The sequence below is a fragment of the Mastigoproctus giganteus genome, chromosome 9 (genome assembly GCF_048544385.1).
Source record: "Mastigoproctus giganteus isolate SK-2022 chromosome 9, ASM4854438v1, whole genome shotgun sequence".
NCBI lineage: Eukaryota > Metazoa > Arthropoda > Arachnida > Uropygi > Thelyphonidae > Mastigoproctus > Mastigoproctus giganteus.
This window is the reverse complement of record NC_143583.1, coordinates 160,170,254-160,194,727: the sequence shown is the minus strand read 5'-3', so window position 1 is coordinate 160,194,727 and position 24,474 is coordinate 160,170,254. Positions and strand designations below refer to the sequence as shown.

The 24,474-nt window shown below is 39.3% G+C and overlaps 1 protein-coding gene across 1 annotated transcript in view; it reads left to right on the top strand.

The window, feature by feature from the left end:
* Positions 1 to 24,474, top strand: part of Tmtc4 (Transmembrane O-mannosyltransferase targeting cadherins 4) — a gene marked incomplete at its 5' end in the record, with an annotated part of 433,994 nt that overhangs the window by 119,653 nt on the left and 289,867 nt on the right. Inside the window, one exon of the mRNA XM_090380839.1 lies at positions 19,647 to 19,754. Within this exon, the coding sequence (XP_090236965.1) occupies positions 19,647 to 19,754 (108 nt within the window). The remainder of the gene's footprint in view (positions 1 to 19,646; positions 19,755 to 24,474) is intronic.

Sequence of the window (24,474 nt, the reverse complement as noted above, 5' to 3'; positions counted from 1 at the left end):
GGCCATATGGGTCACATTTGTGTTTTCATGAGGGTCGCACACGACAACTAATTGAAGTCATTTAATAAAAATTATTGCAGAATATTTTTATTACTTAAACTTAGAAACATACAATGTGCATACAAATGGTTTAGCGGCTAGCCACATTCATGAATTCAAAGTAATGAAGTAGTTTAACAAAAGAAAAAAAAAAAAAGAAATTTTAAATGGTGACATAGACTTGTATGCAACAGCAACATTGTACAAAAATTACAACAGTTCAAAATGAACATTTATTTATGACTATTTTTATTGTTTTGTCCTGAGACTTGACACCTCGTTTTAATGACAATTTTTGCTATGTCTGGCTGAAATGTCTGTGCAGTTCTGACTTTTCATCAGAAATGAGAGGTGTTGATCAGTCAGCCTTGTTCTCTGAGAAGTTTTTGTTGATTTCATGAAGGAAAATAACTGTTCACACACATAGGTAGAACCGAACATTGCCATAATCCTTGTGGCAAACTTTCTGAAGTTTTTAAACTTTTCAGGAAGGTATGAAAAGAAACGAGGTATCCCCACTTCAAGATACTTTGCTCTGAGTGTAGAATCCGACTGCATTTCTAATAGTTCCATCTGCAGTCTTTCTTCTGCCTTGGCAACATCAAAGGTGAATGGTGCTGAGAATAATGCAAGGTGGTGTTCAATAGATGAGAAATCACGAAATCTTTCCTGAAATTCTTTTGACAACAATTCCAGGTGACTGTCAAACTTAGCAAAGCTAAGTACAGACTCAGTGTTGGCAGTGTTTTTCAGCTCTTTGCACTTAGGAAAATGAACTAAATTTTCATTTGAAAACTGTGACTTCCATAAGCTTAGTTTTGTAATGAAGCACTTGATGTCATCATACAACTGAGTGATGAGTTTGTTTTTTACCTTGTAATTTCAAATTAAGATCAGAAAATTTTGCAGTAATGTCCACAGCAAAAGCCAGATCCTGGAGTCAACTTTCATCTTTTATTTCATCCGTGTTTTGACCTTTCATCTCCAAAAACAATTATTTCTTGTCTCAACAAATAAAATATTTTCAGCACTTTGTGACATGAGAATGGAACATCGGTAAACTGATTATCCATATCTTCCAACAACTGACTGAATTGACGGTGGTTGAGAGCACGGCTTCTGATATAGTTCACTGGCTTTGTGACCAAACTAAGCACATGATCCAATTTTAAAATCTTTGAACACAAATTTTTCTGATAAATAATGCAGTGAAAATGTGCAAATGATGAATCTGGATGCGAGTTTTCTATTTTTGTTCGTAACATGGCAGCAACACCATTATGTCTGCCAACCATATTCGCAGTACCGTTGGTAGATAAGCATGCAGGTTTACTCAAATCCAAACCATAGTCATGCAGAACCTGCTCGACTTTCTCAAAGATGAAAGCTGGCTTGTTGTAGTGTCATGCATGGGGATCAGTTCAATTAGTTCTTCATAAATATTAAATTCACTGTCACAAGCCCTGATGAAAACTGCAAGCTGTGCTATTCCAGTGATGTCAACGGTCTCATCAATAGCAATAGAAAAATGTTCAAATCTTGATGATGTGGCCTTCAACTGTTGTTTCAAATCACTTGACATTTCATCAGTCCATTCAGCAACAGTGTTCTTGGTTATGAAATATCTTTGAATAAGTGTGCTTTCTCTGGACACACAATTTGAGCCATTTTTACAAGGCATTGCTTTATGAAATATCCTTCACTGTAAGAATTCCCACTCATGGCGATCATTCGGCTGAGTTCATAGCTTGCAGTAACAGAAGCGACATTCCCCTTCTCAATTTTCGTAAAACAAGTCTGTTGCTGTCTCACGTTAGCCTCCAATTCCTTGAGTCTTGAGACACGCATTGGGCCTTCATATTTATCGTAAGATCGATGGTTCATTTCATAATGTCTTTTCAAGTTGTACTCTTTTGGCGTGGCATTGCTTTTGTTGCAAATTAAACAATGTATCTTTCCATTCACGGTTGTTCAAAAATACTGTAATTCCCATTTTTCTTGAAACACTCGCCCTTCTTCGTTCAGTTTCCTTTTTCTCTTAGCTGGAGAAGCACTAGCCATTTTTAAAGATGATGTGCAATCTGAAAAATAATAAAATTAAATTAAAAATAAAATCGCCAGTTAAAAAACTGAAACGAAATTTAGGCCAGCTTATGTATTGTTACGAGTGAGATAAACGAGTTTTTACCTCATGCTCATTGGTTCCACTCTCTCACTCAGGCTGAGCGGTTTACCTTAACGAGAGAGGAACCTTTTCCACTTGTGGGCCGTGGAATTCGGATCAGGACCAGGTACCTAAATCAATAAATTGGCAAGAATGCTAGAATTCTTGTCGTAAGGCAGCCGTGCGTGACATTCAAAATTCTAAATTACCTAAATTTCTTCAATTAACAGATTTTGCGAATCGCTACAGTGTCCTTTGTGCGGGCCGCAGGTGTGCTTGCAAGCAAAGGGCCACATGCGGCACGTGGGCCGCATGTTTGATATGCCTGCTCTAAATAACATCCTAGACAGTATTATTGAGACTGAACCTGGGGATCATTCACCTGCACGGTTAGACCTTATAAACGAAAACACTGAATATGACAATGCCAATATTGAATCTCTGTTTACTATACAAGAGTTAGAAATAGCACTAACTAAAAACAAAAACAATCAATGCCCAGATTTTGACCTCTTAGAGATTGAGATTAGCAAAAAATTAGCGGAAATAGCACCAGACAGATTAATAGCACTATATAATAACTGTATGACAGAAGGTATATTCCCAAAAATATGGAAAAAAGCTGCATTAAGATTAATTCTAAAAAATCCTGAGAAACCCCCTACTGATCCCAAATTATATAGACCAATAGCCCTACTCCCAGTACTAGGGAAAATATACGAAAGGCCAATACAGGGCAGGTCTCGGTAAATAGTACAAAAGAAAAAGGCGATAGTCAGAACTGATGCATGGCTACACAAAATTAATTTACAGCTGTCAGATTTACACAAATTGCGATTACTGATACACCAAAAACCATGTCTATGTCTTGAATATAATATCTAGCAAATAACCTCCATTGGTGTCAATGCATTTCTGCAAGTGCTCCTGGAATCTCCTCAAGACGTCCTGAATCATATCCTGGGGAATGGCCTCAATCTCTTCTCGGGTTGCTGCCTTCAAATTCCCAATACTGTGTACCCGCCGGAAGAAAATGTTGTCTTTGAGATATCCCAAAAGGGGAAAAAAAAAAAAAAAAAGTCTGGGGCTGTCAGGTCTGGAGACCTAGCCAGCCACGGGATGGGATGGGACATCCCCAAATCATGAGATTGGTTGATGTGGAAAGAACTGCTTCAGCTTAGCCATCGTGGTTTGGGTTGTAGCCCCATCTTACTGGAACCATGTCGTGTGGAGAAAGCCTTTTCTCCGTACTTCTAGAATGAAAAAGTTTTCAATCATGTTCCCATACCGCTCGGCGTTGACAGTCACTGTGTGTTCTTCATCATCTTTAAAAAAAACACCGCCTCACAATGCCAATGGAAACTCCGATAGCACACCACACGACGACCTGTGGGCTACTGTGAGGTTTTTCATGAAGAAGGTGCGGGTTGCTGTCTGCCCAGTATTGGAAATTTTGCCTATTCACAAACCCATTAAGATGAAAGTTTCACTTCATCAGACATAACCGGAGAAGTGAAAATTAACTCATCCTGCTCCAATATTTCAACGAATTTTGTGCGGAAGTCTCGCCTGCTTACTTTATTTGCTGGCCATAGCTGTTGAACAACTTGAAATTTGTATGGTTGGAACTTTAAATCAAATTTCACAATCCGATGCAGTGTCCTTGCATGGTGACGAACCAATCATTGGGGACTTTGCTGCAGAGCCTCATGGACTCGTTGGACATTGTCAGGCATACACACTGTCTTTTGGGGTCCCTCGTGCTTCTTATCGGTGACTGAACCTGTTTGTCACCACTCTCTCATCTACCTCAATATCATCCTTCTCTCAGAAAAACGGAAATGGCGGGCATTTCCACGGCGCAATTCATGCTGCACAGCTATAACACTTCTTATGCACATAGGCCTCCACAGCTTGAATACGCACCTGCACCAGCCAATGACTCATAGCAAACTAAATGGCATACTTTTGTGTTCCGGTTGGACAAGACAGGTGGCACTACCACCACACTTTTTTATCTGCAGGGTTGCCACTTGTTATTGTACTATTTACCGAGACCCACCCTGTATGTAGCAGATTAGCTCAATACTATGCAGAAGCAGGTTTACATTCCAACAACCAGTATGGTTTTAAGCAGGGTAAGATGCCATGCACTACGGAAGATGCCATGCACCACCTACTGACAACGGTTAAATAAAAACTCAGAGGAGAAATATATGCTGGCAATCTTTATTGACTTTGCTGAGGCAATTAACTCACTCTGGTAGCCTAGTGTCCTTAGGAGACTCCATCAGGCAAATGCCCCACAAAACCTATATATGGTAATAAACAGCTACCTTACAGACAGAAGTGTCTTAGTTCCATGACAATTCCTGGAACCACAAGATTCCAGGAATTGACATGCCCTGTGAATAAAGGCTGCCCATAGGTTTCAATCCTTGACCCTTTCTTCTGGAAATTCATTCTGGACGAATTTTTGGCATTGGATCTGGGCCCTGTGGAAAGCGTGGCCTTTGCAGATGACATGATTTTCCTTGTAAAAGGTAACATGAGTGGTTGTAGAATAAAGATCAAATGCTGCCCTCTTACAGGTGTGGGCACAAATGCACTTGCTCAAGATATTGCCTGAAAAAAACCAAACAAATACTTCTAAAAGGCAATTTGGACATAAGAAGACATCCACAAATTTAAATTAACACAACTACTATAAAAGTAGTTACAGAACTAAAATATCTTGGAGTGGTCTTTGATTCAAAATTAACTTTTTATCACCATTTGACCTACTTGGCAAAGAAAGTGAGAAATTATGTAAGTATGATTGCCAGGATCAGTTGATCAGACTGGGAGCTTAAAAGAAAGACCCTGGCAATCATATACTGTGCCTTGTTCCTACCTGTTATCACCTGTAGAGACGGTGCATGATTCATCGACTCGGCCATAGTAAGAAACAGGAATAAATTAGAACAATACAAATTACAATACAGTGAAACTTCTCCTAACGGACACCTCTCGTTAACGGACATCTCTCTACAACGGACATTTTCAAATTCTCCAACTCACCTCTATTGGTTTTAACGTGTTTTCAGCTTCTGTCTAGCGGACATGCTCTGTAACGGACACGGACAGGCAATCTGCACTGTTTCGTTTATATTAGCACTTAATTTGATCTCCCCATAACGGACAGCGGGCGAGCTTACGGCCCTTTTCCTAGGAACTTTTCTTCCACGTATTGCCTCAATCGTGTGTTTATTTTCTATTTCTGATTCTCTGAATTTTATCAAGGTTTACATCGCAGTTCTAAACCCTTTTTCAAGAATTTTGAAAAAGGGTTTAGAAATTTTGAAGGCACGTGTAAAACTTCTGATGAATTCAGTGTGTGCAGGGGGGTAAGAATATGGTCGGCCGTTCGTCTTTTCAGTTTCAGTTTTCAGTTTTGTTCAGTGTCGTGCAAAGTGCACAATGTCTTCTCATAAACATTTAACTTTAAAAGAAGTCGAACTCATTAATGCGTATGATCGGCAAAAAAATAGTGTTCGCAATCTCGCTGCAAAATTCAAAATCGGGAAGACGCAGGTAAGTGACATTCTAAAGGAAAAAAATGAGCTGCTCAAACAATTTTGGCAACACGGAAATGATCAGGTTCAAAAATCACTCCTGAAAACTGTTGGACTTCAAATTGACAATGTTACGTATGAGTGGTTTTGTCGCGAACATGCTAAAAAAATTCCCATTAATGGGCTTATTATTAGGGAAAAGGCTTTGGAGGTTGCGAAATCTATGGGAGTAAATGAGTTCAAAGCTTCTGTGGGATGGCCAGACAAGTTCAAAACTTGGCGTAAAATTTCTTGGAAAACCGTAAGTGGTGAAGGTGGATCTGTTGATACTGGGGTTGTAACAGAGTGGACCGTTAAATTGGAAGATTTATGTCGTGATTTTGAAGCTAAGGATATTTACAACTGTGACGAAACAGGGTTGTTTTTTAAAGCTCTTCCTGAAAAAACAGTGAGTCTAAAAAACAAAGTGTCAGGGCAGAAAAATTTCTAAGAAACGCTTGACTGTACTGTTGTGTACAAATATGCTGGGAGACTTTGAACAACCTGTTGTCATAGGAAAACCACAAAATCCACATTGTTTCAAGGGCATAAAGTTGAATCTTTTGAATGTTAACTGGAAGTCTAATAAAAAAGCGTGGATGACACGAGATATCATGAGCGAATGGATAAGTCACTTTAGCCAAAACATGATTCGTCAAAACAGAAAAATTATTCTTTTCATGGATAATGCTGCATCTTACCCGCACATTGAATTGTCCAACATTCAAATCGTTTTTCTGCCACCAAACACATCTGCAGAGTGTCAGCCCTTGGATCAAGAGATAATAAAATAATTTAAACTTCACTACAGAAAACGTGTTTTAAGACATCTCATTGCAAACATGAACAATGTAACATGTTCCAGTGACCTAGCAAAGAAAATCAGCATCCTAGATGCGAATCAGTGGATTTCCTCTTCAGTAAACACAATTAGAGAACAAACTGTCGTGAACTGTTTTGTAAAGTCTGGCTTCTCAAACGCAAAAATTGAAGTTGTGAACAGCAATGTGGAGCACCAAGAAGAAGAAGAACTTCAACATCTATTGATAATGTACGATACTTCAGCTACAATTGACCCTGGCTACAAAGATATAGACTCGAACCTCACTACAGAAGATGGCTATAGATATCAACGACATTATCATCGATATTTTTCAAGAAGTTCCTCATGAGGATGAAGAAATGGAAGGAGGTCATTCTGTTGAAGAACGTATTAACGACGAACCACCGATGAAAATAGAAGAAGGGCTCATACAAATCAATCATTTAAAAATGTTTTTCGCCGCTGAAGAAGATACCGAAGGACTTTCGATGGTTTCTTCACTCCAAACAAATGTTGAAAACAAAATTATCAGCCGGAAGAAGGTGCAGAATAAAATAAGTGATTACTATGTATTTTTCTTAAGATAAAGTCATAATATGCATAGCACAATTGTATGTATATTATTTACAAAAATATTGTGCAAAATCTGTATATAATTTAATTTAATCTTACATTAAACGTTTAACGATTTTTCTTTCTTTCTTTTTTTTTTTTTTTCTCCCTCAGACTTCTTGTTAGCGGACACTTCTCTCTAACGGACACATTTTTGTTCCCCATGGCTGTCCGTTAAAGGGAAGTTTCACTGTACTTCTCACCATTACCCGAGCACACCTGCACTGCAGTTGCTCGCTGGAGCTCTCCCACTTTACCTGGAAGTGACCAAGGTAAAGTGGGCAGTATGGCTTGTATTATAGACTTAAAAAAGGTATACCCATAGAATTTCTGGGGATAGCCCTTGATACAGCCAACACCTTCACGCTGAAAGAAAAAGAATTGCCACAAAGCTCCATGAGCTATGGCAAACAAAATGGAAGCAGGAAACCAGAGGTCTAGTTACCAAAAGGTTTCTGCCGCAGGTGGCAATGGTCAGCTCAAATCCACCTAAGTGGTATGCCCCTGGACTTTTTACAACATTCATATTGACAGGTTACGACTACCTAAAGGCAAAAATATGCACAAGGTTCCAGGAGTCGACATGCCCTGTGAATAAAGGTTGCCCCGTAGGGTTCAATCCTTGGAAATATGTCGGGTTCAATCATTCTACTGGAGCCTTGTTCTGGATGAATTCCTGGCTTTGGATCTGGGCCCACACCAAACAAATAAACACGTAGGGGAGGGATAAGTACAGGCAGCCAGGGCTTAGCTGAAAAATATTAGTAAGCTAGCAGCAAGAGGATGCAATGTAAAATGAAAGGAAAGAATGAAAGAGTGTGAAAGACTTAGTGAATGAGATGGGCATTGAATGATAGAGTGAAATCGGAATTGTGGTCAAAGGGAATGAATGTTAGTTTTGGTGTTTTGGTAAGGGAGAGAGATCCAGCAATAGAAGAAGAGAGAGTGAATGAGTATTATGGTAAATTGGAGTAAGTGAAGGAATAAATGAAATTGGCTGCAAGAATACATAGTTAACAAATTGCAAGCTTTATCGGGGACGAGGTTTAACCCTCATCCATTCCTGACCTAGATCCAGCAGATGTTACACTCTATTTCTGTGCATTCTTTTGACCTTCATTTCTACGAGAGCCAAAGCCACATTGGGATCAGAGGTAATGAACTGACAGATACTGTAGCTAGGTAACCAGAACCCGACAACACTCCTTGCCTGTTAGTCCCCTATAGAGACTACAGGCAGCTAATACATGTTAAATTACAGCAGACTCTCAATTTACTGGGATTGGGTTAACCGGGATAGTTCTCCAAATTAAAAAAAAAAAAAAAAAAAAAAAATCAACCAGAAATCATAAAATTCAAGTAATTATTATTTATTATTATTATTATTATTATTATTATTATTAGCCATATGGTGCAAGGAAGCCTGAGGCTTATGCTGCACCGGCAAAAAAAAAAAAAAAAAAAATCCCTATTACCCTGAGAGAGAGAGAGAGAAGTAGAAAGGAATCACCAAGAAAGAGAAGAATGATGATATCCAGCTCAGGACCCTGGGTGTGCCAAGCCCGTACTCACCAGATGTGAGCCCCTGGGGTTAATAACTAGAATTGGTATAAACAGATGTTTTGCAAGTCATAAATAAGTGACAAGAAGCGACGTTATAAGTTGTCATTGGGAGATAATGTACCTATTATCTTGCAACTCCCACTGTTTTCACATCTGCCACTAAAAAAAAAAAAAAGAAATATTTAGTTTGTTTTAGTGCATCGCATTGATTCTTGTGTTTCGTTGCAACGCAAAAAGACAAATTTGGTTTCATTATTTATGTCAGGGATGTCAATTTTTTTTATAGTAAATATTTTTTTTTTGTTTAGAAATCGCAAAAATGATGGGTAAACACAAAAGAGTTGCGCTTTCAGTTAAACAAAAACTTTAAATTATTCAAGAGTTTGAAAATGGTGCATTCGTTAAATATTTAAAGAATCATTATAATGTTGGTGACCAAACCATATACGACATTGTAAAAAATAAAGGAAAGCATCGCATTAGACACGTGAGTAGTGCGTGGTAAGTTTTTTATCTATCACCATACTTTTTATGTAGGTTGCTGAACATTTTCGATATAGGAAGGCCCCGACTTACGCAACTTTGGACTTAAGTAAATTTTTTTTTTTTTTAGGATTTTGAAATTTAAAACAAAAAAAAAATAATAAGCAATCAATAACGATGATCATGCCACGCACCAATTGTACAAGTTTGGTACAGAGTAACGAGTAAAAAAATAGGAAAGAAGAGAAGATTCTTAAAATTTATGTATGCTTTTTTTATATGACTGAAGATTTCAGTGCACACACACACACACACACACACACACACACACACACACACACACACACACACACACACACACACACACACACACACACACACACACACACACTTCACCATAATAACATAAAAATCCACAGAATTCCAGCTATTGGTATTATCACAAATGCAAGAAATCGAGTTTATAATTAATTAGATGCATTAACAGAAAAGACCAATAAACCGGAAAGTGCAAATTGTTTTTATGGTATGTGCTCAAGAAATGTGCTTTAGTAAAATGTGAGCTCGTGTGGGGTGATAATAGTGAGTTTTTGCCTTAACCCTGTGAAGTTCTTTACAGAAAATTTCATTTTGATCATTATCATAGTGCTGACTAAGGGAATAAGTGACAGCGATACTAGTAAATCTACTAACAAAAGGAAAGCGATCGATTTGGATCAGAAAATTAAAATGAATAAGGATGTATGAAAATGGTAAAACATTAACAAGTATTGTGCCGAATTCAGATTTGTCAATAATAACATAGTAGCAATTTGTTATTAGTCATTCCCGAGTCACGTAAAAGTCGACTTACGTAAGAAGTCCTGGAACGTATCTCTTACGTATGTCAGGGACTTCTGTATTTTTGGATTAACCGATTATCCAGGATTTTTTTTTTTTTTTGCCATCTATCCCAGAAAATTGAGAGTCTCCTGTACTCTCCCAATGGCAACAATCTTGGCATGAGCAGGTCACAAACAAGCTATATCAGATAAAGCCTGTTATCGAACACTGACAGTCTAGTTTGCAGAGGGACTGTAGAGAGGAAGTTGTTCTAGCTTGCATCCACATGGGACATAGTCATCTTACGCATGTATTCTTGCTGGGGGCAGATGACTTTCCTATGTGTGGGGATTGTGACGCCTTTTTAACCATTCGTCATATTTTATCCAAATGTTCACGATATTGACAAGAACACTTTATGTATTTTAATGTTTTTACTCATCTGACTGAGCCTCATACACTCAGTCAGATTTTATCTGACAGTGACAATGTCAGCTGTTTTTAGGGTTTTAAAATCAATAAACATTTTTTCTTGTATATAAATATATTTTTATATTAGTTTACCTCTTACATATATATATATATTTATAGATATTGACATAGTGACCTAAGTAATTAGTTCACTGAAATTTTTGCTGTTATCTTGTATGGGACATGGTTTTGGCACGTTATAGATCTGGTTGCTGATTTGCCATTAAAACCCAACCAACCAACCATCTCCCATTTGTCTGGTGGGTAATCCCACTGCCATCTGTCAACAACATCCCACCCCTTGAGCACGATGGGCATTCTACTCTGGGGGCCCCTCTTCTGTGCCTCCTTTCAGCTAGCTCCCACTTCCTGTCTTCCCAATATCACCTTCAACCTTTCATTTATTTTTTTATTTACCGAGCTCTTATCTTTCTGTAGCTTTGGCTACCACAGGATTTGCCCCGCCAATGCTTTCATACTCCCTACTGTCCGGCCTGCCTCTTCGTGTCACTGTATGGTAAACTAGAGGTTTTTGTGTGAAAATACAGGCCCCTAGGCTAAGAGGTCAGATGAACAACACACTCCGACACTAATACTGTATTTCTTCGATTCTAAGACACACTTTTTTCCCCCTATAAACGTCTCTAAAAACGGGGTGCGTCTTAGAATCGATGGCGTCTTACAATTGCAGTTTTTTTTTGAATTTTCCCGCGCTTTGCACAGCACCACGTTTTTTTTTTTTTCTCGGAAACCCCACCTCCAAATTTGACCGTTATCGCATTCTCCAATTCCATTGGAGAATAAAGTGGCGTGGGTGATTTCATGTGCTTTCGAATTGTGAAGCTACCGTTATTTCATTAGATTGGAAAATTCCTTTGGATTGGAAAAGTGCCATACATAAGGATGGCTCTAAGAGTGAAGTGGGAAATTATCGACCTGTCAGTCTGACTTCAGTGGTAGGGAAAATCATGGAGGCAATGATCAAGGGTGGAATTCAGGATCATTTGGATCGAATTGAAATTCTCAAGGATACTCAGCATGGTTTGCTATTTTGAAAGGGTCACTCACGAGCTGGATTTAGGGAATAATTTCGACATTGTTTATTTAGATTTCAGCAAAGCTTTTGATTCAGTCCCACATGAGTGATTGCTTTATAAGCTGGAACAGGTTGGAATCACTGGGAAAATCCTTAGATGGATAGCAGGATGGCTTCAGGGCAGGAGGCAGAGGGTTGTGATAAATGGTTATTCCTCAGATTGGGTTGATGTAAGAAGTGGGGTTCCCCAAGGATCAGTATTAGGATCACTGTTGTTTTTAATTTTCATAAACGACATCGATGAAGGGATAGAGGGCGTGATGTCTAAATTTGCGGATGATGTTAAAATTGGTAGAGTAGTTAATGATCACTGTCAAGCTGAGCTTCTTCAGAGAGACTTAGATAGACTTCAGGAATTGTCAGAAAAATGGCAGCTATGCTTTAATCCAACAAAGTGTAAGGTATTACACCTGGGAAACAGTAATCCCAAAATAACTTATTCACTTGGTGGAGTTCAACTAAACCCAGTACTGGAGGAAAGGGACTTGGGCGTTACGATATGGTCAGACATGAAATTCTCTGAGCATTGTAAACAGGTAGCAAGGAAGGCCCATGGTGTCCTATCAATGATCTATCGAACTTTTGCAAGTAGAGATATGGACGTGATAATCCCATTATATAAGGCTTTTGTTGGACCACACTTGGAATACTGTGTTGAAATATGGAGACCGCACCTAAAGGAAGACATCGAGCTTCTTGAAAGGGTGCAAAGGTGGGTACCTCGCCTGGTGAGATCGGCAAAAAGGGTGTCCTTATGAAGAAAGACTTCGAATATGTGGGTTGCAGAGTTTGGAAACTAGACACCTTAGAGGAGATTTGATTGAGGTGTTTAAGGCTCTGAGAGGCATCAGTAAAATGAATGAGGACGAAATTTTCAAGATTATAAATGATGTTAGAACTCGGGGACATAAATTCAAGTTACGGGAGAAATGTTTAGATTGGACTGCAGGAAGTTTTATTTTAGCCAGCGAGTTATAGATTACTGGAATAAGTTGCCTACATGGATGGTAGAGGCTGACAGTTTGGGGAAATTCAAAGGTCATCTGGACAGTACCTTCGGGTGAGGGAAGCGCATAGGATGATAGGTTTAATTTCCTTTTCTTTTATTAATTATTATTATTTATTTATTTTATTTTTTATCATTGTTTTATTCTTGGTTTTTTTTTGGCTTGTGCAGCATAAGCCATACGCTTTCTTGCACCATGCGGCCACTAATTATAGCGGAGCTCGCTCAGCGAAAATTAAGAAGTTTTGTTTGTATCTTCGAAAGTATGTAAGACGTGGAGTTACTGTATTTCGTTAATTTTTTTTGACATTTGATCCCTTATTGCACTTAATGTTCAGTCTTCTTCTTCTTTGTCCTCGCCTTCTTCCACATTCATATGGGGTCGGCATTCCCTTCCTTAATTCTCTTCCTCCATTCCTTTCTAACCAGGGCTTTCTCTCTCCTCCATCCACTCTCTCTTTCAAATCCTCTGCCACCTTGTCCTTCCATCTCAGCTTAGGTCTCCCCCTCTTCCCTATCACCTCCAGCTTTTCGCACCTCTTCCCTACATACTCCTCACTTCGTTCCACATGACCAAGCCACCTCAACCTAGATTCCTGTATTTTTTTTACTCAGAGGCCCCACCTTAACCGTACCTCTAATGTAGTAATTGCTTAACCTGTCCTTCCTCGTCACACCACACATCCATCTTAGCATCCTCATCTCCGCCACTTCCATCTTCTCCCGGGCCCTTGTAATCGCCCATTTCTCAGCACCGTACATCAAAGCAGGTCTAACCACAGTTTTATACACTCTTCCCTTCATTCTACAATTAACTTTCTTATCACACAGCACCCCACTCATCTTTCTCCAGTTCAGCCATCCACATTGCACTCTGTGCTGTATTTCTGCACTCAGTCCTCCATCCCTCTCAACGATCGATCTCAGATACTTAAATTTCGAAACAGATAGTAGCTTTTCCTCCTGCAGATAGAACTCTCAACTTCTCCATTCAATACCATATATTCTGTCTTTGTTCTACTTATCCTCATGCCTCTATTTTCCAGCGCTTTCCTCCATTCCTCCAATTTCTTCTCCGCCTTTCCTTGGGATGATTCGCACAGTACAATATCATCTGCGAACAGCATACTCCATGGTGCTCTACTCTTCACTTCTCTCACCAACACATCCATTACCAGATAAAACAGATATGGGCTGAGAGCTGATCCCTGGTGCAGTTCAACTTCTACAGAGAATCCCTCAGCCATACCTACACTGCTATTAACCTGAGTCACCGTGCCCTCGTATATATCTTTCACAAGCCTTACGTACTTCTCTGATATACCCTTCTCCCTCATACATCTCCATACGGCATCTCCGTTGCCAGGTGGGAAGGAGCAGCAGTGCGTACCACATGCTTCTTGATTAGACCGGGGTTCAAGCCCGTCACCACCAAATATGGAGGATGCGGAAAGGTCAGGGAATGACCATCGCATATTCCCGGAGCAATATGACCTTAGTTGCTAATGCTCCTAAAAAAAAACATCTCCATACCTCTTGTCTGGGCACTCTATCATATGCTTTTTCCAGGTCTATAAACACCATGTGCAACTCTACTTGCATCTCCCTGTATCTTTCCATCACCTGCCTTAAAGCAAAGACTGCATCTGTTGCTCCTCTTCCCGGCATGAAACCAAACTATTCCTCTCCTATTTCCGTCTCCTGCCTTAACCTTCCTTCCACAATTCTTTCCCAGATCTTCATCGAATGAGACATTAACTTTATTCCCCTGTACTTCCCACATTCCTGCACATCACCCTTTCCTTTAAAGATTGGCACAAGTATACTTTCCCTCCACTCATCGAGTATCCTCTCCTGCTGCCAGTTTTTCTATCACGTCCCATAGGATATCAATCCCTTCTTCTTCCAGACTACTCCATACCTCTACTGGTATCTGATCAGCACCTACTGCTTTCCCTCTCTTCATTTTTCTGAGTGCGCTTTCCACTTCTTTCCTGCTTATGCCTTCCACTACTCTCACATTCAACTCTCCATCCTCGCATAGTGCTCTTGGGTTTTCCTCATTTAATAGCTCCTTAAAATATTCTTTCCATCTTTTCTTAACCTTCTCCGGGTCCTGTATAACCACTCCCCCTCTCATCTTTTATCTGTTTTATTGATGAGAAGTCCTTCGATGCCTTATCTCTCGCTTTGGCTGTTCTCATCAGTTGCCTATCTCCCTCTTTCCTTTCCAGTTCCCCATAGGCCTCGTCCACTGCCCTCGCCTTTTCTATTGCCTGGATATCTGTTACACTTTTTGCCTCCTTATTTGCTATTGTATATGCTTCTTTATCTTCCTGGATACCTGTTACATCCCATCTTTTCTTCATCTCCTCCTTTTGTTTTATCACCGATTGCACTTCCTCTTTCCACCACCAAGCCTCCTTTCCCTCCAGCATCCCCTTTCCTGATGTTTTCCCCAACAACTCTTCACCAACTTTCCTTAAGAAACAACTTTTTTTCTCACCACTCTTGAACGTCTTCCAGTAACTTTATTCCTTTTAGCACCTTTTCCCTGAACTCCTTCCTCAAACCTTCCTCTTTCAATCTCCACCACTTTATCCTTTTCTCCCTCTGACCTGAATATTTCCTACTTTTGTCCACTGCAACCTCCCAATCGGCCACAAGCATTCTATGTTGTGCGGACACACTTTCTCCATTTATCACCTTGCCGTTCCTCATTTCCTTTGGATGCCCCCCTACGGCACATGATATAGTCAATCTAGCTTGTCCTTTCCCCACTCCTTGATCCCTTATTGCACTTAATGTGCAATAAGGGATCAAATGTCAAAAATATTGCACTACGAAGCCGCATTGAAACGAAAAGTTATTGTGTACGCAAAAGAACATGGAAATACAGTTGCGGGTTGACATTTTGACATTAGTGAAGTAATTGTTCGTCATTGGAGAAATTATCGCAATTCCATATTTTCATGCAAAGCAACAACCAAGTACTTTACAGGGCCTAAGAATGGAAGATTTCCACAAGTTGATGAAGCTGTGATAAGTTTTGTAACAGAGACATGCGCAAAAGGATTACCCATGCAATTGAAAGCTGGAGGAATTGCCATAGTCCCTCGGAATAGAGAAAATAATTTTTAAAGGCAGTCGCATCTGGTGCGACAGACCCATGCATCCTAGTGGATTATCGTTAAGGTGCCGAACATCTATCTGTCAAAAAATTCCTGCAGACTTTCAACAGAAGCTGATTAACTTTCAGCGTGACAGGTGATGGAATTAAGGAAAAAAAGAAACTATGAGTTTAGTCAAATTGGAAATGCTGATGAAACTCCAGTCTTCTTCGATATGTCTTGAAATTACACAGTCATGCTAAAGGCGCTAAAGAAATCAAGATTATAAGCACAGGCTGCGAAAAACAGCGTATCACTGTGATGCTATGCATCACTGCTGATGGTCAAAAGTTGCCACCATATTTAATTTTAAATAGAAAAACCATACCGAAGAATGAAATTTTCCCCAAAGGTGTTATTGTGCGTGCACAAAAAAAATGGATGGATGTTGGCAGAGCTTATGAACTGGCTAAACTGGAAGACTGGCTAAATGTTGTGTGGAATAGACATCCTGGAAGTCTTCGTAACCCACCTACATGCTAGTACTTTGCATTTCATGGACATTTGTCTGAACGTGTCAAAAATAAAATCGTGCAAAAACGTGGTGACTTGGTTGTGATTCCTGGTGGCATGACTAGCCACCAGGAATCACAACCAAACCACTCGATGTTTCAGTCAACAAACCATTTAAGGATTACTTGAGAAAGGAATATGAATCCTGGCTGTTGACCGACAACCTTCTGCTGACACCTTCTGGAAAACTTAAAAAAGCGCCGGTATCAAAATTGTTAGAATGGGTATTAACAGTTTGGAAGCTGATCCCAAAAAGAATAGTAAAGCACTCATTTAAAATATGTTGCACCACCAACACTCTCGATAGCTCATAAGATGATATATTGTGGAATAATGAAGATAACGGCTCAGAAGGACCCTGAATGTGAAGTAGACGCTGATATTGATTCAGATGCAGATATCGACGGCTCAGAAGATTCAGAAGGAAGTGATGAATAATATACCTACTGATAAATACTGGTACTATTGTTGATAGTAAATTGAATTCTGTTATAATAAAGATATTTGTTAGATTTATTTTAGTATTTTATTTTACTATTTTTTTTCTTAGAATCAAAGCTTTTTTTTTTTTCTGAAATTAAGGTATTGAAATTAAGGTGTGTCTTACAATCGATGGCGTCTTAGAATCGAAGAAATACCGTATTACACAAACACTCTCTAACCTACATAAATCTTGCCTTTACAGAGTTTTGTATTCATGACATTACTTGACACGGAGTTGGGGAAACCTCTGGAGTCGCTTTATAATTAACACTATACTCTGTACACTATGTTCTAAAGAATTTCAGAACTAGGGGTCATAAATTCAAATTATGATCCCTAGTTCTGGGGGGGGGTCATAATTTGAACTTGAGGTTTAGATTATATTATAGGAAATTTTCTTTTAGCGTGTGAGTTGTAGATAGCTGGAACAAGTTGCCCTCACAGGTAGTTGAGGCTGACAGTTTGAATAAATTCAAAGGTAAACTGGATACTTACCTGTGTAAAGAGGGAAGTGTATAATTTGTGCTTTCTTATCTTTTTTTTTTTTTTCCAGTGCAGCTAAAGGTTGTGGCAGCTTTGCACTATATGATGAATACTATTATTATTATTATTACTATTAAGGTTAATTATGAAGGAATTTTTTGAACTTGAAAGAGATTTCTTTGGATCGCAAAAGTGCATGTGTGCCTGTCACACCAAACTGACTGAATACTGCACTGGCCACCCACTTCATCTGGGTGCACTAATTTAGACTCCAAGTACTTCTTAATGAAGAGCATAATTGCCCCCATCCTGTCTGTCTTATCTATACACATTTAACTCGCCATATTCAAATTCCGTATTCCTTATGTCTGGTGACATCCCTATAATGTCTATGTTTGATGAACATACCAGTACTTCAGATTTATCAAATTTTTTGCTGTGCTCATTGCATTAGTGTACAATTGTTTCTGCTTTTAGAAACCCTAACACAGTCATTCATGCTCATCTCATGACAAGCATGAGAAATTTCCAGCAGGTCTTGCATTACCTGACACCTTCCTTTCCAGGGTGTTGCATGTTCCAATAGATATAATGCAAGGATCACTTTCACCTCTGCCTGTGGCTGCATGTAAGCTATTAGTCTGTGTAGACATTTTTGACCCACCTAACACTCTTTCGATAGCGTCAACAAATATTCTTGTTGATGCTATCACACTCCTTCTATTCAAGTGTATCTTATCTGTGTAAAAATATCTTTCTCCTGTTAGCAAGCACAATTCATGCTGTGAAAATTTCTATCATAGTAGTTTTGCCCAGTCTTCAGGACCTAATTTAATGACAGGCTCTCGCTCTGTACTCCCTCTGGTCATGTCTGGGCAGAATTTCATAAACTTTCAAATTAGTACATTATGCAAGTGAACTGCTATTGACAATTCTTTCCCAGGGTATTCTCACTACTTTGAGCTTTTTGCTTTGCTGCTCTTGTTTTACACATGTTTTTAGGTTAATTTTTGTTTAAAATACCACAGAAACTAAGAGACAAGACTTTAATAATGCTTCGCTGTTCACAGCAGCAGTACATACAATGCTACATTTCTAAATAATGCTATTGACTTTCTAAATGCCTTAGCTAAAAATAAAAGTAAACTAGCTTTCATGATTAGGACCTTCAAACTATTTGTATACCACAATTTAAAACAGTGTGATTAACTCTTACGATGAACAATGTTAGAATTTACTAGTTAGAGATACAATGCGTTTTTGCCAAAATTTTACCTCTAATAAAGGCTCTCTGACTATTACTTATGGAATCCTTAGTCATTACTTATGGAATCCTAGCTAAATTGAAAAATAAGCTAATGTACATGATTAGGACAATTAAAACTATTCTTTAAACAGAATTTAGTATGGAAATTAAATAAAAGAAAGTCAAAATTTTTCAGAACCGTATATCTGTTTTCAGGAGTAGGAATTTTCAACAGCTACACATAATATGCTTAATACCAACTCTTTTTAGTGCCACCTTTCTGGACACTGGGGACATATTATGACATCCCAGTAAACTGCCTTGCTTTTGTCTTTCTGCTTAAGTAAAGTGATCTTTCAGTCACTTTTAAATGTACAACCATGGCACTGACCATTTTTGGAGATGATGCTATTATGTAAGAACTTTTTACTTACCTGAACTGGATTGGAATTTACCATGTGATGTGATCATTATATATAAAGTTGCCTCTTATTTCCATGGGAAAGATACTTAGTCCCTGACAGTCCTTATTTCATCAGCCCTTATAATAATAAGAAACTCAGCAATTAAAGAAATTGAATTCACAGATGTAATTATAGGAAATTTGATGAGAAAATGAATTAGTCAAATTACTTACTAATGTCTACACATATTTATATTTGAGATTTTCTAGTTACATAAATAATTTTAAAATGTATAGGTGTTTGAAATAAAATATAGTTTAATTATAATTTTTTTTGAACTATTAAATTATAAAATATAATAAACTAATAATAATAAACTATTAAACTAATAAAAAATTACAGTATAAAATATTGCTATACATAATTATAAAGTGGGCCAACTTTGTAATTATGTATAGCAATATTTTATTCTGTAATTTTGTTTACAAATGAACTTGAGTTTTTTTCTGTTAGACTCAAAATAAAGTTATTTATAAATTAGTTTAAAAATAATAACCCTTAATTTTTAATTATGTCTCTGTACTTTTAGCTAAGTGTATGTTTGTATATGTATTGTTGATAGTGAAGTTCAACATTGTAGTTAGTTAACATTTCCATCAATTGCTTTTTTTATAGGGTATTTGTAGTGCTTATGACATCATTGTGCTTTGCAGACTAGACATCATTGACATTTGCAATAGTTGGCGTAATCACGGTATGCAATTCACTCAGTTGATTTCGAAGGTATGTTGTTGATTTCAGTTGATTTCAAAGGTACTAATTTTTTTTCCATTGTAATATTTTTAAAGGCTAGATTTTTTTTTTTTTATTTATTTTTTTTTATTATTATTATTATTTTTTTAACTTTAATTTAACTGGTGGTTGTGGCTTGGCAACTCACCGGTGCTTCTCAAATAATAAATAAATAAATAATTTTCTGTTTATACTCCTGAACAGCCACATGGTCAGAGGAGTTCATAAGGTAGAGAGAATACAAGAAACAGTACCGTATTCAGCAATCACAGACTTGAACCCCGGTCACTCAAGACGTGTAATTATGAACCTGTGCCCCTGACCACTCAGCTACTGTGGCCTTATGTTCCCATGTTAACCATTAACCAATTATTAAAAATCTGAAATTTCTTTTACATTCTTAATACACTGGTGTTTAAAGAAAGTGCATCACCCCTTAAAATTGTAATTGTCGTCCAGATAAAGTAAGTATATGGCAATATTTCTTACAGATTGCATCAGATAAGATTGAAACGCATAGATAATGATGTAATGTTGCATCAGCTGTTACTTTAGCTATATAAGCACGCTCTGCAAGAGTTGTAGTCATTCCTTGCTTGTGTCAGTATGGCGAGTTACGTGCAGTTGATGCCACAAAGAAAGAGTGCTATTGTTGCTTTATGTGAGGATGGATGTCCTTCTCATCATATTGCTTATATAGAGTGTCTTGTAATCAGTCGACAATGAGTATATTTTTTCCAAACTTAAGAATACCGGTTCTGCTAATAGGAAAAAAGTAAACGGACGCAAATGAGTCCCTATGCCAAAACAGGACTGCATTTTGAAGTGCTTATGCCTTAAAAACCGTAAAGCTTCTTCGTCTGAGCTGATAAGAGAATGGGAAGAACATACAGGAGTGGCAGCAAGCGCAGTAACAGAAGATGCCTCTTCAAAAATGAAATTGTAGCCCATTGTCCTAAGAAGAAGCCCCACCTCATACGAAAAATGTCTGATTAATTTGGTGTAAGGAGCAAGTCAAATGGACCCCTGAGCAGTGGAAGTCAGTTATTTTCTTGGGTGAGAAGAAATTCAACCTGCATGGCTATGATGGGAGACAAATTATTCGCTGTAGGCGTGGGGAAAAATATCTTCCAGACTGTATTGTGTCTACAGTGAAATTCCCTACCAGCCAAATGATATGGGGTGCATTTCGTATCGCGGAGTATGTCACCTGCAGTTTATAAAAGATTCTTTCAATGCCAGTGAATGGATACCTGGCTATATTGGAAGGCAAATTGCTGCCAACCATTAGAGACTATTGCCAAGTAACTGCATCTTTCAGGACAATTCTGCTCCTTGTCCAGACATTGCCAGGACAGGTCATGGAGTCTTGACAATGATATATATGAATTTTGCTAGCAGGGACAGGAAGGTGATTATCCTGTTATAAGAGAGAGTGTCGTTAGTGTCGTTGTTAGTACGGTTGACGTTTTAGTATGCTGCACTTTATTTAATATCGTAATGTATTCATTGTGCTTTATTTAATTCAGTTGTTGTCCAGAAATTGTCAGTAAGTTATTCCCTAACTGGCTATAAATTTTAATAGATTTTGTAAACTGTTAATATTAGTTTATTACCTTTGTAATATTATTAGGCCTAACTCAGGAATCGCTGACTGCTTCGGTTAACCCCAGTTAGTTGTTGGCACATCGGCTTCTGTGGCTATAATACACCTCCTAAGGTTTTTGCAGTACTCTGATCCAAGCCTGAGGCGGGATTTGAGCCGCGACCTTTGGGTTGCCAGGCAGGCACTTTACTCACCTAGCCCAGTCGGCTATTTAAACTAGGGTGCTGATACTGGATGTGAACGGCTGATTTTGCCCCCACGGTTTCGGCAGAAATTAGAATTGTGCCACTTGATATAAATAATATTGCAAGCACTGGTGTAACTTAATACCATTATAATGACCATATGGATGTCATCCCAGGGCAAATAGCACGTAAATCCTATGGTAGCTGTTCTTGTGTAGCACTTCTTAAGTTGATTCACCTACTAACTTGCAGTGGGTGTCATCTGCACTCATTTTCTGAGCTCCTTCTGTGAGACTGTCTCGCCACTCGCTCATACGCAGTGAACTCGCCAATTCGTATCTGCTCAAAATGGAGGGTAAATCGAGGAAATCGGCTGTAAACACAACCCTGCCAGTGACCGACAACCCTAAAATAGCAGAGCAACACGAAGAACATGAGGGATCTCAAACCGAAACCCCCATTAAGAACAAAAAATCAATCGGTACCAAATTTGATCGAAAAACCAGGTCAAAATCTCAAAACAGAGGGACCATGGAACCCCCCCCCTCCCAAACCGAGTACACAGATATGAGACAACCTGACCTCCCCCTTGACCCCAGCATGCCTGAGGGGACAGTTATCCAACAATCACTACAACTCAAAGTAGCACTGGAGAATGTGCTCAAAGAGCCAACTAACAGAGTTACAACACTTCTTAGGGCAGAAATCGTCACCCTATGGAATAAGCTAGAATCGCTGCTTATCCAGACTCACCTGGAAAGCGAAAAGGCAACTGCAAAATTGGAAGCCTACACTGACTGTGGAGTAAAACAAATGCGACAGCGCGACTCCACATATGCCCAAGTGCTGAGGAAGTCACCACCGGACTTTATTCCCGAATCTCAGGAACTGAGCTACCAGACAAGCAATTCAGGTGCCAACCTACGGACTACACTGAAGAAAACGCTATCACCCAGACCTAACTTTGTGGTACTTAAACCCCTTACCAATGAAGGTCGTATGTCCAGTGAGGAGGTCAAGAAGACCATCACGATTCCTTGACAGATGACTTAAAGAACACTAAAATCAAGTCAATTCGCAAAGCCCGAAATACAGGAGTAAACCTACGGACTACACTGAAGAAAACGCTATCACCCAGACCTAACTTTGTGGTACTTAAACCCCTTACCAATGAAGGTCGTATGTCCAGTGAGGAGGTCAAGAAGACCATCACGATTCCTTGACAGATGACTTAAAGAACACTAAAATCAAGTCAATTCGCAAAGCCCGAAATACAGGAGTAAACCTACGGACTACACTGAAGAAAACGCTATCACCCAGACCTAACTTTGTGGTACTTAAACCCCTTACCAATGAAGGTCGTATGTCCAGTGAGGAGGTCAAGAAGACCATCACGATTCCTTGACAGATGACTTAAAGAACACTAAAATCAAGTCAATTCGCAAAGCTCGAAATACAGGAGTAATTATAGAAACAGCCACAAAAGAGGATGCTGAACTGATTGTTAAGAATCCTAAATTACCATCTCTGGGACTCCTGGCCGAGCCCCCTAGACAAAAGGGCCCCTGCATACTGGTACTAGATGTGGACAAGGATCTCCTTCCAGAGGAATTGCAAAGTGAAATTTTCCACAGAAACTTGAAACAGGAACTCCCAGATGAAGAACCAACTTCTCACATAATCCCTAAATTCCAAACAAAACCCAGAGCTGGGCACACCATTAACTGGGTCTTTGAGCTATCACCAAGGCCAGAAAGATCCTCTCCCAACAAACAAGAATTTACATCAACTGGGGCAGCCACCGCTTTAGGGAGCATGTAGCCGTCCCCAAATGTTTCAGGTGCTGCCGTTTCGGCCACACCACGCACACGTGCAGGCAAAATCTGCCCACCTGTGGCCACTGTGCCGAAATGGGGCATGAATACGCTACATGTCCCAAAAAGTCTCAACCTCCCACATGTGCCAATTGCAAGGCCCTAAAGGTGCCAGCCAACCATTCGCTCCGTGACAGCAGTTGCCCAGTTTATCTCAAAGCCAGAAGTGCTCAACAATCAAGAATAGAATATGGGGAGTAACAGACCAAACCTAAATACCCACACCATGAAAATAGCACAACATAACGCTCAGAGGGCCAAGGCTGTTGCTGCACAACTGGTCAAATGGGCAGATGAAGAGAACTTAGATGTGTTGCTGCTTCAGGAGCTATACACTCATAACAAGGAGGTAAAAGGCTACCCCTTGAGATTTAAAGTGGTCCAGATTGATGGTAACACACTCTGGGCTGCGATCGTCGTTCGCAATCCCGAACTGACTGTCACCAAAATCACTGATCTGTGTACTAGCTGGGCTGTGTGCGCCCATATAATTTCACCACTGGGGCAATTCTACTTAGTTTCGATATACTGTCGACCGGGGGAAGATATTCTTCCTGCCACCCGATATCTACAGACCATCCAGCTACAAATGCCAAATGCAAAACTCATTATAGGGTCTGATGTTAATTGCAGGTCCCCAGCCTGGCACAGCTGAACTCAAAATCACAGAGGAAATAGAAATGGCCAACGTCTTGAGGACTACTTGTCTACCAGCAACCTGGTCATTCTAAACAAACCTAACTGCCTGCCAACTTTCTCCAGTACCCTGTGGGAAGCTACAATAGATATCACCTTAGCCTCAAGCTCCATTGCTTAGCACCTTGCTTCCTGGACAGTCCGTGAGGACTGGACCACTTCTGACCACAGGGTACTAACCTTCCAACTACACAGTTCACTAGTCACTCAACCAACCAACAACTCAAAAAGAAGATATGCCCTGAATAAGGCTGACTGGAACCTTTTTAAGGAAGAATTGACCAGTGCAGCCAGCCGCTTCAATCCTAGCGGCCTCAGCCCAGACTAGCATCAATGTGCAATTACACAGC